We start from the raw sequence: 12,747 nt of genomic DNA, 5'->3' as shown, positions 1-12,747 counted from the left end.
GTCTAATTTCATCTATTCCTGCTGCCTTATGACAATGGAGTTTATTTACCATCCTTTCCACTTCCCCAAGCATAATTTCATCAACATCATTTTCCTCCTCCCCATGAGCTTGGCTGTTCGCAACACCACCAGGATGATTTCCTTTTACATTGAGATGATGTTCAAAATATTCCCTCCACCTCTCCAGTGATTCCCTGGGATCTATTATGAGTTCACCTGAATTACTCAAAATACTGTTCATTTCCTTTTCCCCCCTCTCTTCCTAAGGTTCTTTTACTGTCCAGAAAGGTTTCCCTGATGCTTGACCTAGCCTTTCCAGGTCATTACCAAAATCTTCAATGACTTCTGTTTTGGATTCAGCAACTATTTATTTAGAAGATGCTTTACTATTAAAGAAACAAGTATTTTTTGCCGGGAAATTCACTTTGGGGGGGGGGGAGTGTGAAAGGAAGTGAAAAAATTGAATTATTTTTATGGGGATACATATATCTCAAAACTGAAGGTAATAGACGTGGACATTGGTGTTTGGAATCTCCTTTAAACATAAAGAAACACGCCTCCTTTTAAATTTTTTTGGGGGCGGGGGGGTAAATAAACATAACAGCGGTGGGGTTAAAAGGAGGTGAGACCAATTGATTTTACTGTCCATGATGTACTTTTGCTCATGCGGCAGCATGCCGACCTCTCACAGCTGGGTTCCGTGGTTCAAATTGCAGTCACTCCATGAGACATTCGTGCTGGACAAAATGGAGGCGGGACAGGTTTTTCTCAGGATACTCCAGTTTTCCCTGTCATCATTCATTCCAGCAACACTGTCCAATATTTCATTTCATTTGTCATTCATCGATCATTGCCCCAGAGGAGTTCTTCGGCAACCGGCACAATTCCTATTGTCGCCAGTGGATGGGGCTTTATTCATTCTATTCCTGACCCTGTCGAATGACTGCAAACAGGCTGTAGATTTTCGATGTACTTATTCTAATCATCAACCGATCATTTTTAATCTTTCCTGGGTTCGTTTTCAACAGCCATCTTTTCCTTCGGAGAACGTTCTTAGATTACAGTAGATTCTCCTGGCATTTAAATAAAAATTTAAACACATTTGAAATAAACGATAGGAATGAGATTGACCGTCAAATTGTTGACCTCTATAATAAGGTCAATAATGCACGGAAGTATGTCATTCGTATTGCCAGAAATCCCGCACACTTGCCTACACGCGACAATGGTGCTGGTCACATTGTCAACAATGACAATGGCAGCAGATGTAATTTACCGCCAAGTAGCAGTCTTGCATCTTGCTGTGGGGTCCAGAACATCTATAATAATAATAATAATAATAATAATAATAATAATAATAATAATAATAATAATAATAATAATACCGGAAAGTACACCTCCACGACGCAAGTTCAAATCTTGCGCCAATTGAAACTTCTCTACTGGAGAAACTTGGAACTTTAACTACTGAACTAATTCCACGTTATTCAGAAGATGTCACTGAGTGTTTTTGACTTGCCTTTGTTTTTCAACGATTAAGGAGTGTGGACAATCTCTAACAGATGTCTCTACCCAAAACTATGATAACGCACTCTGGTGTAAAGGAATGTACTCTCCTGAAGAAATATTGTATTCCTAAGTTTTGTTTTTACTAAATTTTGTTCTGTGGTTTGTGGGTTGGCAACAGTTATCATTTTTTCCGCCTGTTTTGAATTTAACCAATCACTAATTTTTGTAATTAATTTCTGACCAATAGTGTCTTTGTTTTTCGACGTTGATGTGTAACTTTTAGCTATCCAATAAAATTGAGGGGGTGTGTCTACTCATTCCTGAAAGGTCTCGAATTTTCCACGAGGGTATAAAAACTGCTAATTTTCTTGTCTCCGTGCCACTAGTATAATATCTAACTCAGTGTGTGAATATGTAGCAGGGGGTGGGAAGCGCCTCTTTCTTCAAGCAGCAATTCTTCAACAAGGTAATGGCCTGTTAACATCTTTATTTCTTGCTAGCTCAGCAGTTTAACTCTCGGAGAAGGTTCGAATCCTTTAATATGTAACCCATCATTTAAAAATGTAAATTCCTTTTCTGTCTATGTAAAATCTACAAATATCTGTTACTGTAAAGCGGGGATATAGAATGCTTCACCCTCTCGAACTCCCCTTCATTTTGAAATGGAGGTGACTACGTTTTCATAACCGTTCTTCTCTTCTTTAATGTAGTATAGTTTTCTCATACGGGTTACATCCGTAGCTTGGGATTAGCCCCTGTATTATCGGCCTAGCGCCACATAGGTTTTAAGACAAAAACTTTGTGTAGGAGTGCAAGTTATTGCCTCCATTCAATTTTGTATTTTGGGCCATTTACTTAACCCATTTTGTTTTCCTTCCTGCGAAGGCCCAGTAGATTGGGTACGAGGTACCCCTGTACCATTATATGTGTGCCTTGAGGGCAATTAGAAGTGAAATTTGTTGTGGCCTTTGATAGGCTTGAATTTTGAGAGCGGGTCTGCTCTTTCTTAAATTTGGTTTCTGTGTGCCTCTAGGAGGCTTAACATGGTAATTGGGAGCAAGTGCTCCTTGGCATGATTGGGGTTTTCTGCCCCTTTGTTTGAACTTGGTACATTGGTAAAGTTGGGCTCATAGCTGAAGTATTGGGAGTGTGGGGCTCGAAGCCCAAATCTTGTAATGAACTGTAATTTGTAATTTCTTAATTTGTTGATCTGCTACTTGGTACCTGTTATACTTTGTTACTGATTGATTTTGAAAAGAAAATACAACCTTTGTTAAAGTTTTAAATTAACTTTAATTTTGTAGTCGAGACCTATTCCAGCCCACACCTTCTTTCACCTCTACCACGGATATCTCCGTAATAATAATAATAATAATAATTTAGCATATGATGAATACAATATTATATACAATATATACAACTACCATCCCAAGTTCATAACTAAAGTTCCATGTCAAAATTTAATAGCCAGAGAAGAGCTTCGTTTGAGACACAGTTTAAGTCCTCTATAGAGCCTCTGTAACCACGCAAAGGACACTCAAATGCTATGTGATCCACTGTCTGCTCCCGTAGTCCGCAGTCACATTGCGGTGATGTCTTCCATCCCCATTTGAAGAGAGTGGCTCCACATCTACCTCGGCCGGTCCTAATTCAATTTAGCATCCTCCACTGCCGTCTGGGAAGAGAAAAACCATCTGGGCACTTGCATGGGTTCTCAATGATGTGATGATGTGGTAATGAGGATTGTTGTTGCCACTGTTCTTTGCAGGCGTCCGATACATTAAAGAAGGAGTCCTGTAAATTCATTGCAGTACGCCAAGATGGGTGTCGATATTTCAGTCGTTTAGCTGAGGAAGCTGCTATGTCAGAATGAATAGGGAGGAGAGGATTGTTTTCAATTTTCTTCCACAAGTTAAGCAGTGAATGTGATCTTCTTAGGGATGGAGGTGGTATGTGGCTTAGGGTAGGAAGCCAGTGTGTGTTAGTTGGTCGGATGCATCCTGTAATGATACGCATTGCTTGGTTCAGCTGGGTGTCTACTAATCCAGTGTGAGCACTGTTAAGCCAGGTAGAACAGCAATATTCAGCGACGGAATAAGAGAGTGCAAGAGCAGTGGATCTCAGGACTTGAGCATTAGCACCCCAGGATGTACCTGCCAGCTTTTGGAGGATGTTATTTCTGGTTTTGATCTTGGCTGACACATTATAGAAGTGATTCTTGTAGGTCAAGGACCTGTCCAGGGTGACTCCCAGGTATTTTGGGTTACTACAATACTGTAGATTCTCTCCTCTGAATGGTATGGTTGGTATGTACCCAGCACTTCTATTCCACAAGTGGAAGGTAGACACAACAGTTTTCTTGGGGTTTGGTCTAAGGTTGTTCTGATAAAAGTAACTGTCTAGAATCTTTAAGTCTGATGTAAGCGTCGACTCAGACTCATCGAAGCGTTGGTGTTGGGCAACCAATGCAATGTCATCTGCGTAGATGAATTTTCTGGATTTAGTTACAGGAAGGTCATGTGTGTACAGGTTGAATAGAAGAGGGGCCAATACAGAGCCCTGAGGGAGTCCGCCATTTGTCTTATGTACTTTACTTCCGGAGTCTTCGGAAAAAATCTGGAAGTACCTATTACTCAGCATGTTACTGAGTACTGTGGAGAGTTTCAGACAAGGGATGAAACTGATAAATTTGAGAAGGAGCTTATCTTGCCACACGGTGTCATATAATAATAATAATAATAATAATAATAATAATAATAATAATAATAATAATAATAATAATAATAATAATAATAATAGTTACGATGTTTTGTGGATTTGCAGAGGTGAAAGAAGGTGCTGGGTGGAATAGGTCTCAACTTACGAAATTAAAGTTAATTTAAAACTTTAACCAAGGTTATATTTTCTTTTCAAAATCAACAGATCACAACAATGGAATAACATGTACCAAGTAGCAGGAAAACAATTTAAGAAATTACAATAGTTACAAGACTTGGGCTTCGAGCCCCAAGATTAATTTCTGAGCTCTCAGCTCACCACCACAATAGCTAAAGGGCAGAAAACCCCTAACTACGAGGAGCACTTGCTCCTAATTACAGTGTTAAGAAAAAGAGCAGACCCGCTCTCAATTTGACAAGCCCATCAAAGGCTACAACAAACTTCATTTCAATCTGCCTTTAAGGCACACCAAGAAACAGGGGTATTTGATACCCAACCTACAGGGCCTTTACATGAGGAAAATAAAACATCAGGTTAAGTTCCTGGCCCATAATACAAAATAGAATGGAGGCAAAGCTTGCACTCCAAATACACTCTTGAAACCTACTTGGCACTAGGCCGCTTACACAAGGGCTAATCCCATACTAAGGAGGTGACACGATAAGAAAACTTTATTACATTACGAAGAGAAGAAAAACGGTTATGAAAACTTAGTCACCTCAGAACAATATGAGTGGGAGCTCGAGAGGGTTAGGCACTCTCTACCCCAATTAATAGTTAAAGAGACAAAATTTTACCAAATGTCTATTACATTTTAAAGATAGGTTACATGAGAAAAGTTTCAAACCTGCCCCGAGGGTTAAACTGCTGAGCTAGCAAGAAATAAAGTTATTAAATGGCCATTACCTTGTGGATAAACTACTGCCCGAAGAAAGAGGCGCTTCCCACCCCCTGCTACATAATCACACACTAAGCAAGATGTCGATGAAGTGGCACCGAGACAAGAAAATCAACAGTTTAAATACCCTTGTGGAACATTCGAGACCTTTCAAGAATGAGTACCCACACCCCCCTCAACTTTATTGGATAGCTTAAAGCAACATCTTCATATCGGAGAAGACATACGTTATTGGTCAAAAATTAATTAGAGAAATTTGGGATTGGCTAAATTCAAAACAAGCGGAAAGAGAAGGGTTATACTGCCAACCCAAAAAATGACTGAAAGAAATTTAACAAAGAACAAACTTATGAATACCAAATTTCTTCAAAAAAACAGTTCCTTCACTTCGCACTAGGGTGCACAATTATAGTTCTTAAGTAGTGCCATCTAGAAGAGAATGTCCACACTTCTTGATACGGAATAAACAAACACAAATCGAAATAGACACAGTTCAGAACACTTCAAGATTACCAAATTTACCGTAGTGACATCTTTTAAGAAATAGTAGAATTAGTTCAGTTTTCAAGGTTCCAAACTTCTCCTCTAGAGGAGTTTAAATTGGCGCAATATTTGAATGAGCGGCGTGGAGTTGTACCGCCCGGTACAATAATAATAATAATAATAATAATAATAATAATGAGCTCAATAGCTGCAGTCGCTTAAGTGCGACCAGTATCCAGTATTCGGGAGACAGTAGGTTCGAAACCCACTGTCAGAAGCCCTGAAGATGGTTTTAAGTGGTTTCTCATTTTCACACCAGGCAAATGCTGGGACTGTACCTTAATTAAGGCCACGGCCGCTTCCTTCTCACTCCTAGCCCTTTCCTGTCCCATCATCGCCATAAGAGCTATCTGTGTCAGTGCGATGTAAAGCAACTAGCAATAATAATAATAATAATAATAATAATAATAATAATAATAATAATGTTCTGGACCGTCGTCAAATGTGCGGACCGTGTTGGAAACGGGTCCTGGACAGGTAAGAATGCAGTCTGGCCGTGGGTTCAGTACCGCCAAGGCACCCAAGACGACATCACGCCGGATCTCCTGAAGGATTTAATCCATATTAAAAATGCTTATAGGAAAAGATGGCAAAGATTTAGGGACCCAACTGACCAGGTGGAATACCTGGACCTAGCCCGGGAAGTACGAAATCGATTGCTGGAAAGAAAGATTGAAAAATGGGAGGAAACTTGCCGTAATCTGTTAGAAAACGAGTCAGATCGCGGCAGATTCTCTCAGAAAACGAGTCAGATCACGAATTTCGGCGGATTATATATCTAAAACAATAAGCATTCAATTATCAATTTCAGTATAATGCCGTAGCGAAGCACGGGTATCTTGCTAGTGCTTCATAAAACTTGTCAACTTCATCCTCAACTGCATCCTCACATGGTGAATACACGGACACAATTCTTATCCTAATTCCTCCAACTGACCCAAATCATTCGCTCATTTACGCGTCTAACAGAAACTATGTTGTGTGCAGTGGTATTCCTGATAAAGAGCCCTAACCCAGAGTCTGCCCTTCCCTTTCTAACACCCGTCAAGTACACTTTATAATCTCCTATCTCTTCCTCATTACCTCCCCTTACCTGAATATCACTTACACCTAGCACATCCAGATGCGTCCTCTTTGCTGACTCAGCCAGTTCTACCTTCTTTCTTCCATAAGCCCCATTAATATTGATAGCTCCCGATTGAATTCCATTTCGTTCACCAAGTTGTTTCCAAGCAGTCCCTCGCCTGTCAAATGGGAGTGGGACTCCATTACTCCCATAGGTCCGAGGCTTGCTTAAAATGTTCTGAGCTCGGTAAATTCATGAAGCAGGATGCTACCCTACTTACACATAGTCCAAGTGAGGATCTCTCCTCTAACGGGTTATGGACCACCGGTGAATTGTATAGTCCTAGCCGCCTGAGCACAAGGAGGGCCAAGACTCAGAATATGTCCGAGATGCCCACTCCCATTCCATAGCAACTGGTATCCCGACTCTCAGGACCCCTTACTAGGCCACTCAGCCGTTGCCCATAGTTCACGAACTAGGACGTGACTACAGTAACCCACAAACATGAGCCACTAATTATTAAAAGAAAAAAATGTAGACTTACGATGAATCAGACAAATCTGACAGTTCAGTATCTGAAACAATTGTACCATCATCTTCATCTGCTGCTTCACAATTTGATGCCCTGTAATATACACACCAGTGATATTAGAAAAATTACATCTCAAGTAAACCACTCAAAACAGATATTGACAAATTACAGTTAGGGAATATTATTTTTACTTTACAATGCTGAAAATATCGCATTATATTCGGACAGTATACATTTGGCATATACAAGGTTTGCAAAAGAAAGGTGGAAATGGTTGTTTTAAAAGAACATCGCAATATTATCAGTCCCTCATGATAAATGCAGACAGTGAAAGAACTTTTCTAGACTGAGGGTAAGTGACATACTGGGAGATAGGAGACTACCTAAGGTTTGCTAACTTAACACAACTGGGGTAGGAAAAGAATACAAATTAAACAAGGGAGGTCAGATACAATGAATGGGAGGAGCCTGGCACAAGCGTGACCACATCAAACTCACAATCATAATGAGTACACTCTTGATAACTGGTTTGGGCAAGTTCCAACAGTGGGTTTATGCAAGAACCTTTACAGCCGTATCAGGGATTATAAGTATTTATTATGAAGTTATTCAACTCATTCCTTGGATTTTTGGCTCTAGGCTTGAGAACTAAACAAAAAAGTAAGGAAAATATATGTCTTGAATCTCTACAAATAAAAACAAATTACAATTGTCAGAAATAAATGAAGTAAGCCAGGGAACAATGTGTTAACTGTGGGAATGAAGAGGGGAGGATAGAGGCATTGTGTTGAAATGACAGTGTGGCAGTTGGGAGCTGGCGTACATTCAAATCCTCCAAGTAAGTTGGGTTTCTTTTTTCGATTTCATTATACCGACTCCTTTCTTACAAGTATTTACAGTAGAAACTCGATAATTCAAAATCCTGCCTAATTCGAAGAAGCTCTCGTTCCCGGAAACATGAGGTACAGTTTTGCACGTTACTTAAATTGTTTAATTCAAAATATGGATAATTCGTAATTCGAAGAACAATGTTGATCCCATTACCGAAATTCAGACTTTTATTTCAAAACTGCCTTTACATACAAAAAGTATTTTACAGAGTAATTTAAAAGCAAAATATATCTGCGACATGATAGACCGCGTCTTCCGAAACGTGCTAGAGTAGCTTTCCGTACTTTCACACACTTCAGTGTGTCTATAGTGTGCTTCATATTTGGTAAGTTCGAGTAAAATCGTAACTCTTTTGTATACAGCGGTTTATGGAATGCCACAATATCACATAGGAGACAGTGTGCGGAGAAGCAGAATCTGCAAACATTGGTGATGGCGACAGTTGGCAAAAAATTGTAGCTCATATAATCAACTTGTATGCACCGAACAATATTGTCAATGCCAATAAACAGGCATTTCTTTTATGCCGAGCCCAAACGGACTTAATGGTTTCAAAGGAGAGTAGTGCCAGCCGGGAAATCATACAAGGGTGGGGGTCATTGTACTGTGTTGCATTGAAAACGGAAGCGAGAGACCTCCTCCCCTCGTCATAGGGAAGTTTGATAAGCCATGATGATTTAAACGGTGTTGGGCACTTTCTGTGCAAGTACAAGGCATCTAAAAAATGCAAACAGTACAGTAATCCAAAAAATAAAGCATTTTCACAGGGGAGCCAGCATAATATGCCCTCATCTTTGAATCATGTGTTTCTTCCTTTTGTTGCGTGAGGTTATGTTTGCCAGTGATTTATCCAAGGGCATTATTTACAGAGGTTGGCCAAATTATTAGACTCAAGGTGAAAAAAGTGAATAAGTACATTTCCTCAATAAAATACTCTTCGTTAAACATACTTCATGCTAATATTATTCAACAATATCTTGGGTATATTTTGAGGGAATTTTTCCGTTATTTGGTTTGCTGTGGTTACACCTCAGTCAGCTGGTGCTTCATCTTGTGGATTATGAAAATCAGCCTCTTTAGAATAAAGTATTTTTTTGTAAATATTAAATGAATTAGTGTGTTTTTGGAAGTTAAATGCTTCTATTAATTTAGAGTATTTTCTCTTCTGTGTTTTATATACAGGAAACAATAAACAGCACTGTATCTTCAGATTTTAGTGAGAAGTTGTGTCACGAATCAAAAGTGAGGTTATGTGTGAGACAAGCGATTTATCTCCTTGAAAATAGCAGTTGAATGTGTTCTTTACAAGAAAAGACTTACTCGCAGAGGGCCACAGTACAAAAACTGAATATATCCCAAAAATCTGTTAGCAGACTCAAAAAAACGGTGCGGTAAAGGGCAAGAATACCAACGGAATCGCAGTGAGAAATGTGGACATAGGCAAAACTTCAGTGACAGAGGCATGAGGAAACTTAAGTATCTTGTCCTACAAAACAGGAAATCAACTAATAAGGAACTCTCCCTCAAGATGTATGAGTATGGAGTGGATGTGCCACCAAGATCATTCCTTCAATGGCTGTGAAGCGCCTTAATTGGGCTAGAGGCCTCAAGCAGTTGACCCCACTAGATTGACAAAAGGTAAATCCTTTTATTTACTTATTTATACAATAAATAGACATCAAAAGTTCATTTAAAAGGATTAATTACATGAGGAGGCCCACTAGATTAAAATGTCATATATTGAGAATTTTTGGAAGTTCATTTCATTGTTATGTACGGAACTGTTTCCACCTCCCTTTGAGTCTCAGTTATAAGCGAAAGTTACAAAGGGGTCTGTTTTCCTTCCAGGTAATCTTTACAGATGAATCCATCTTCTCTATTTGCGACGAATCCTCCCAATACATCAGGAGGAGATCGAACGAGGAATTCAACATTGAGTTCAACAAAATGTTAAACACTCAACCAGTGTGATGGTTTGGGGAATAATGTCAGTGTGGGACCCTGGAGATATTTATATTGTAGGGGGAAATATGAATCTGTATCAGTACCATAGGGTACTGATAGAAGTATGTCTGCCAAAAGCAAATGGCTTGTTTCCAAATGAGGAATTTGACACAATGCAGGATGGAGCTCCCTGTCACATGGCAAAGTCAGTGCTGAATTATTTGGTGAGGAGGAAGTCAGTGTTCTTCCCTGGCCAGGGAACTCACCAGATCTTAACACTATTCAAAATCTCTGGGCTACAATTAGGATGAAACTGAAGAAGAGTAACAGCACTACCAAGCAAGCCTTAATGAAGCGACTTATCGGGATCTGGCATCACGACCCAGAAAGAAGAACAAACTGTGTAAATTTGGTAAACTATGTCTCAAAGACTCCAGTCTGTTATGAAACACAAAGGAATGCATACCAAGTATTGATCACAGTGTAGGATTAATTAAATATGTAATTTTATGGAAATAAGGACTGGTGATTTGCAAAATTGATGATAAGTCTAATAATTTAAATTTAATAATTTAATTTAATGTAAATGCAATTGTTGGATACATTTTGAAAATAGGGTTTTCCATGGCGTTTGAAAGATGTAAACTGTGAATCAAGGTTAATTCCATGCAGTAACGGGTCTTAGAATATTTCATGACACTGCAAGGGTTGGCATTTCTGAATTACGAGTTGGCAGTTAATTCAAAATCACGTAATTCGAAGTCTGATTTTTGTGTCCCAATGACTTCGAATTAACGAGGTGATCGATGGTGGCATTATAAGTGCGGAAATTGCCCTAGACACATAAAAACTAATGAAAATGTTGACTGGATTTGTGAGCAGTGTGTTCGGAATGTTGTAGTTGGCGACGGCATTGACGATGAAGCACCGAAAACAATCGATGAGGAATACAAAAGTGCATTAGAAATTATAAACACTCTAGAAAAGGACAATGAGGATCTTAAAGGTGAAAATCAAGAATTAAAATAAAGACTGCGATCGCTAGAATTTGGGACTGACCATTCTTCGAGTGATATTGACGTCCAAAACGGGGGAGGAGCTTAGGGTCAGCTGTTTCCAATATGGCAGCGAGATAGTGACGATAAGTAAACAAGACAGTAATTGGGTGTGCATCTGTTGGATTTATTAAGTGTAAAAATGTCTTTGGTGTTGTATGCGCAACTGTTGAGAGTTGTCGGTGACTTCACGCGTCCATTAGTGGAAGGGGAAGAAATATTCAAGCGTAACCACTTGATATGTGTAGGAAAAAAGTTTGAGACAGAAGATGAAATTGGTGTTGTAGCGTTGTGTTTACAATCATCCCACATCGATTCAAAACCCCATGAAGTTAATGTTGTCTTGAGCAAAGTGGGTGATAATGTGAAGTGCACCTGTATATGTAAAGCGGGTTTGTCAGAGGAATGTAAACACACCGTAGCCACGCTAATTCACCTTAACAGGTAAGCTACCTACTGTAAATTTTCACTATTACAGGTTATGGAGTAATTTCTTGTTGATTTGGTCCATGCCAAAGCCTTAGCCAGGAGTGGGGGGAGTTACCTGCTTTGTAATCCCCTCCCTGATATCTTGAGGAAGAAATAAAATAATAATTCTACTAAGTAAATGTTGTAAAGCAAATAAATCCTAGGCTTTATACAGGCTTGTGTTGGAATAGCCCACATATTCTTAATGTTCTCCTTCCATTTTTACCATCAGCGCAAAAGTTAGAACCGACAGTAATAAGTATAAAAATTATAACTGCCTACAGAATATGCAGAGCAAAGTTTGAAAATTATAATTTAAAGAGTACTATAACCTCTACAGTCACAGCTGTTTCGGGCTGAAGAATACCGGTACTTGGTTTGTCCAATTCCACCAACTAATTAGGTTATGGCTTCTAATTTATGATGGAAAAATACCATATTTTCTTTCATTGATAGAAATATTTTTGTAAGCAGTTTAAATGCAGTGCTTAATTACTACCAGTTACAAATATTACCCACATGCATATAGTTAATTTACTGTCTGCTGTTACGTATATGAAGACTTTACTTGGGAGCCTAGGGGTATTGAAGATTTTATTAATTTCACAATATATATTTCCCACATAACACAAAGGACGACTCCCTGATAATAAATTGAATCCAGCAACCCTGAATTTGCATGAATGTTTTGGGTTCAAAGAAGCATTACTTGGGATGCTCAAATCATACTTCAGAATTGCAAATATTGACCTACATACTTGTTGTTCAAAGGCAAGAATATAAAATAATTTATTAGTCTCTTGCCACAGTCAAGGGGCCGATGACCTTCGATGTTAGGCCCCTTTAAACAACAAGCAACAAGCCACAGTCAAGGTAAAATGGAAGCATGCTCTTTATCAACATATTTAATTAATTAAATATTAAAAATACAGATATTTAACAAAGCTGGAGTCTCCATTTGAACTTGTCATAAGACAAGTTACCTGCCTCCTCTCCTCTCCCAAATTTTATTTCTGGCTATGGCTCTGGTCCATGTAAATAGCCTATACTACTGTTGTTAAAGGTTCTTAGTTGGTTATATTTAAAGTTCATATCTTATTATTTTCATGGTAGACCTATTCGA

The 12,747-nt window shown here is 38.9% G+C and overlaps 1 protein-coding gene across 4 annotated transcripts in view; it reads right to left on the bottom strand.

The window, feature by feature from the left end:
• Positions 1 to 12,747, bottom strand: part of LOC136872433 (uncharacterized) — a 383,991-nt gene that overhangs the window by 310,678 nt on the left and 60,566 nt on the right. For 2 of the 4 annotated variants that reach the window (XM_067146250.2, XM_067146249.2), the window contains exon 3: positions 7,279 to 7,359. The exons of the other annotated variants lie outside the window; for them this stretch is intronic. In XM_067146250.2, the coding sequence (XP_067002351.2) occupies positions 7,279 to 7,359 (81 nt within the window). The remainder of the gene's footprint in view (positions 1 to 7,278; positions 7,360 to 12,747) is intronic. 4 annotated transcript variants of the gene reach the window in all.

This window comes from Anabrus simplex, chromosome 4 (assembly GCF_040414725.1).
Source record: "Anabrus simplex isolate iqAnaSimp1 chromosome 4, ASM4041472v1, whole genome shotgun sequence".
Taxonomy (NCBI): Eukaryota; Metazoa; Arthropoda; class Insecta; order Orthoptera; family Tettigoniidae; genus Anabrus; species Anabrus simplex.
This window is presented reverse-complemented; position numbering and strand designations above follow the sequence as displayed.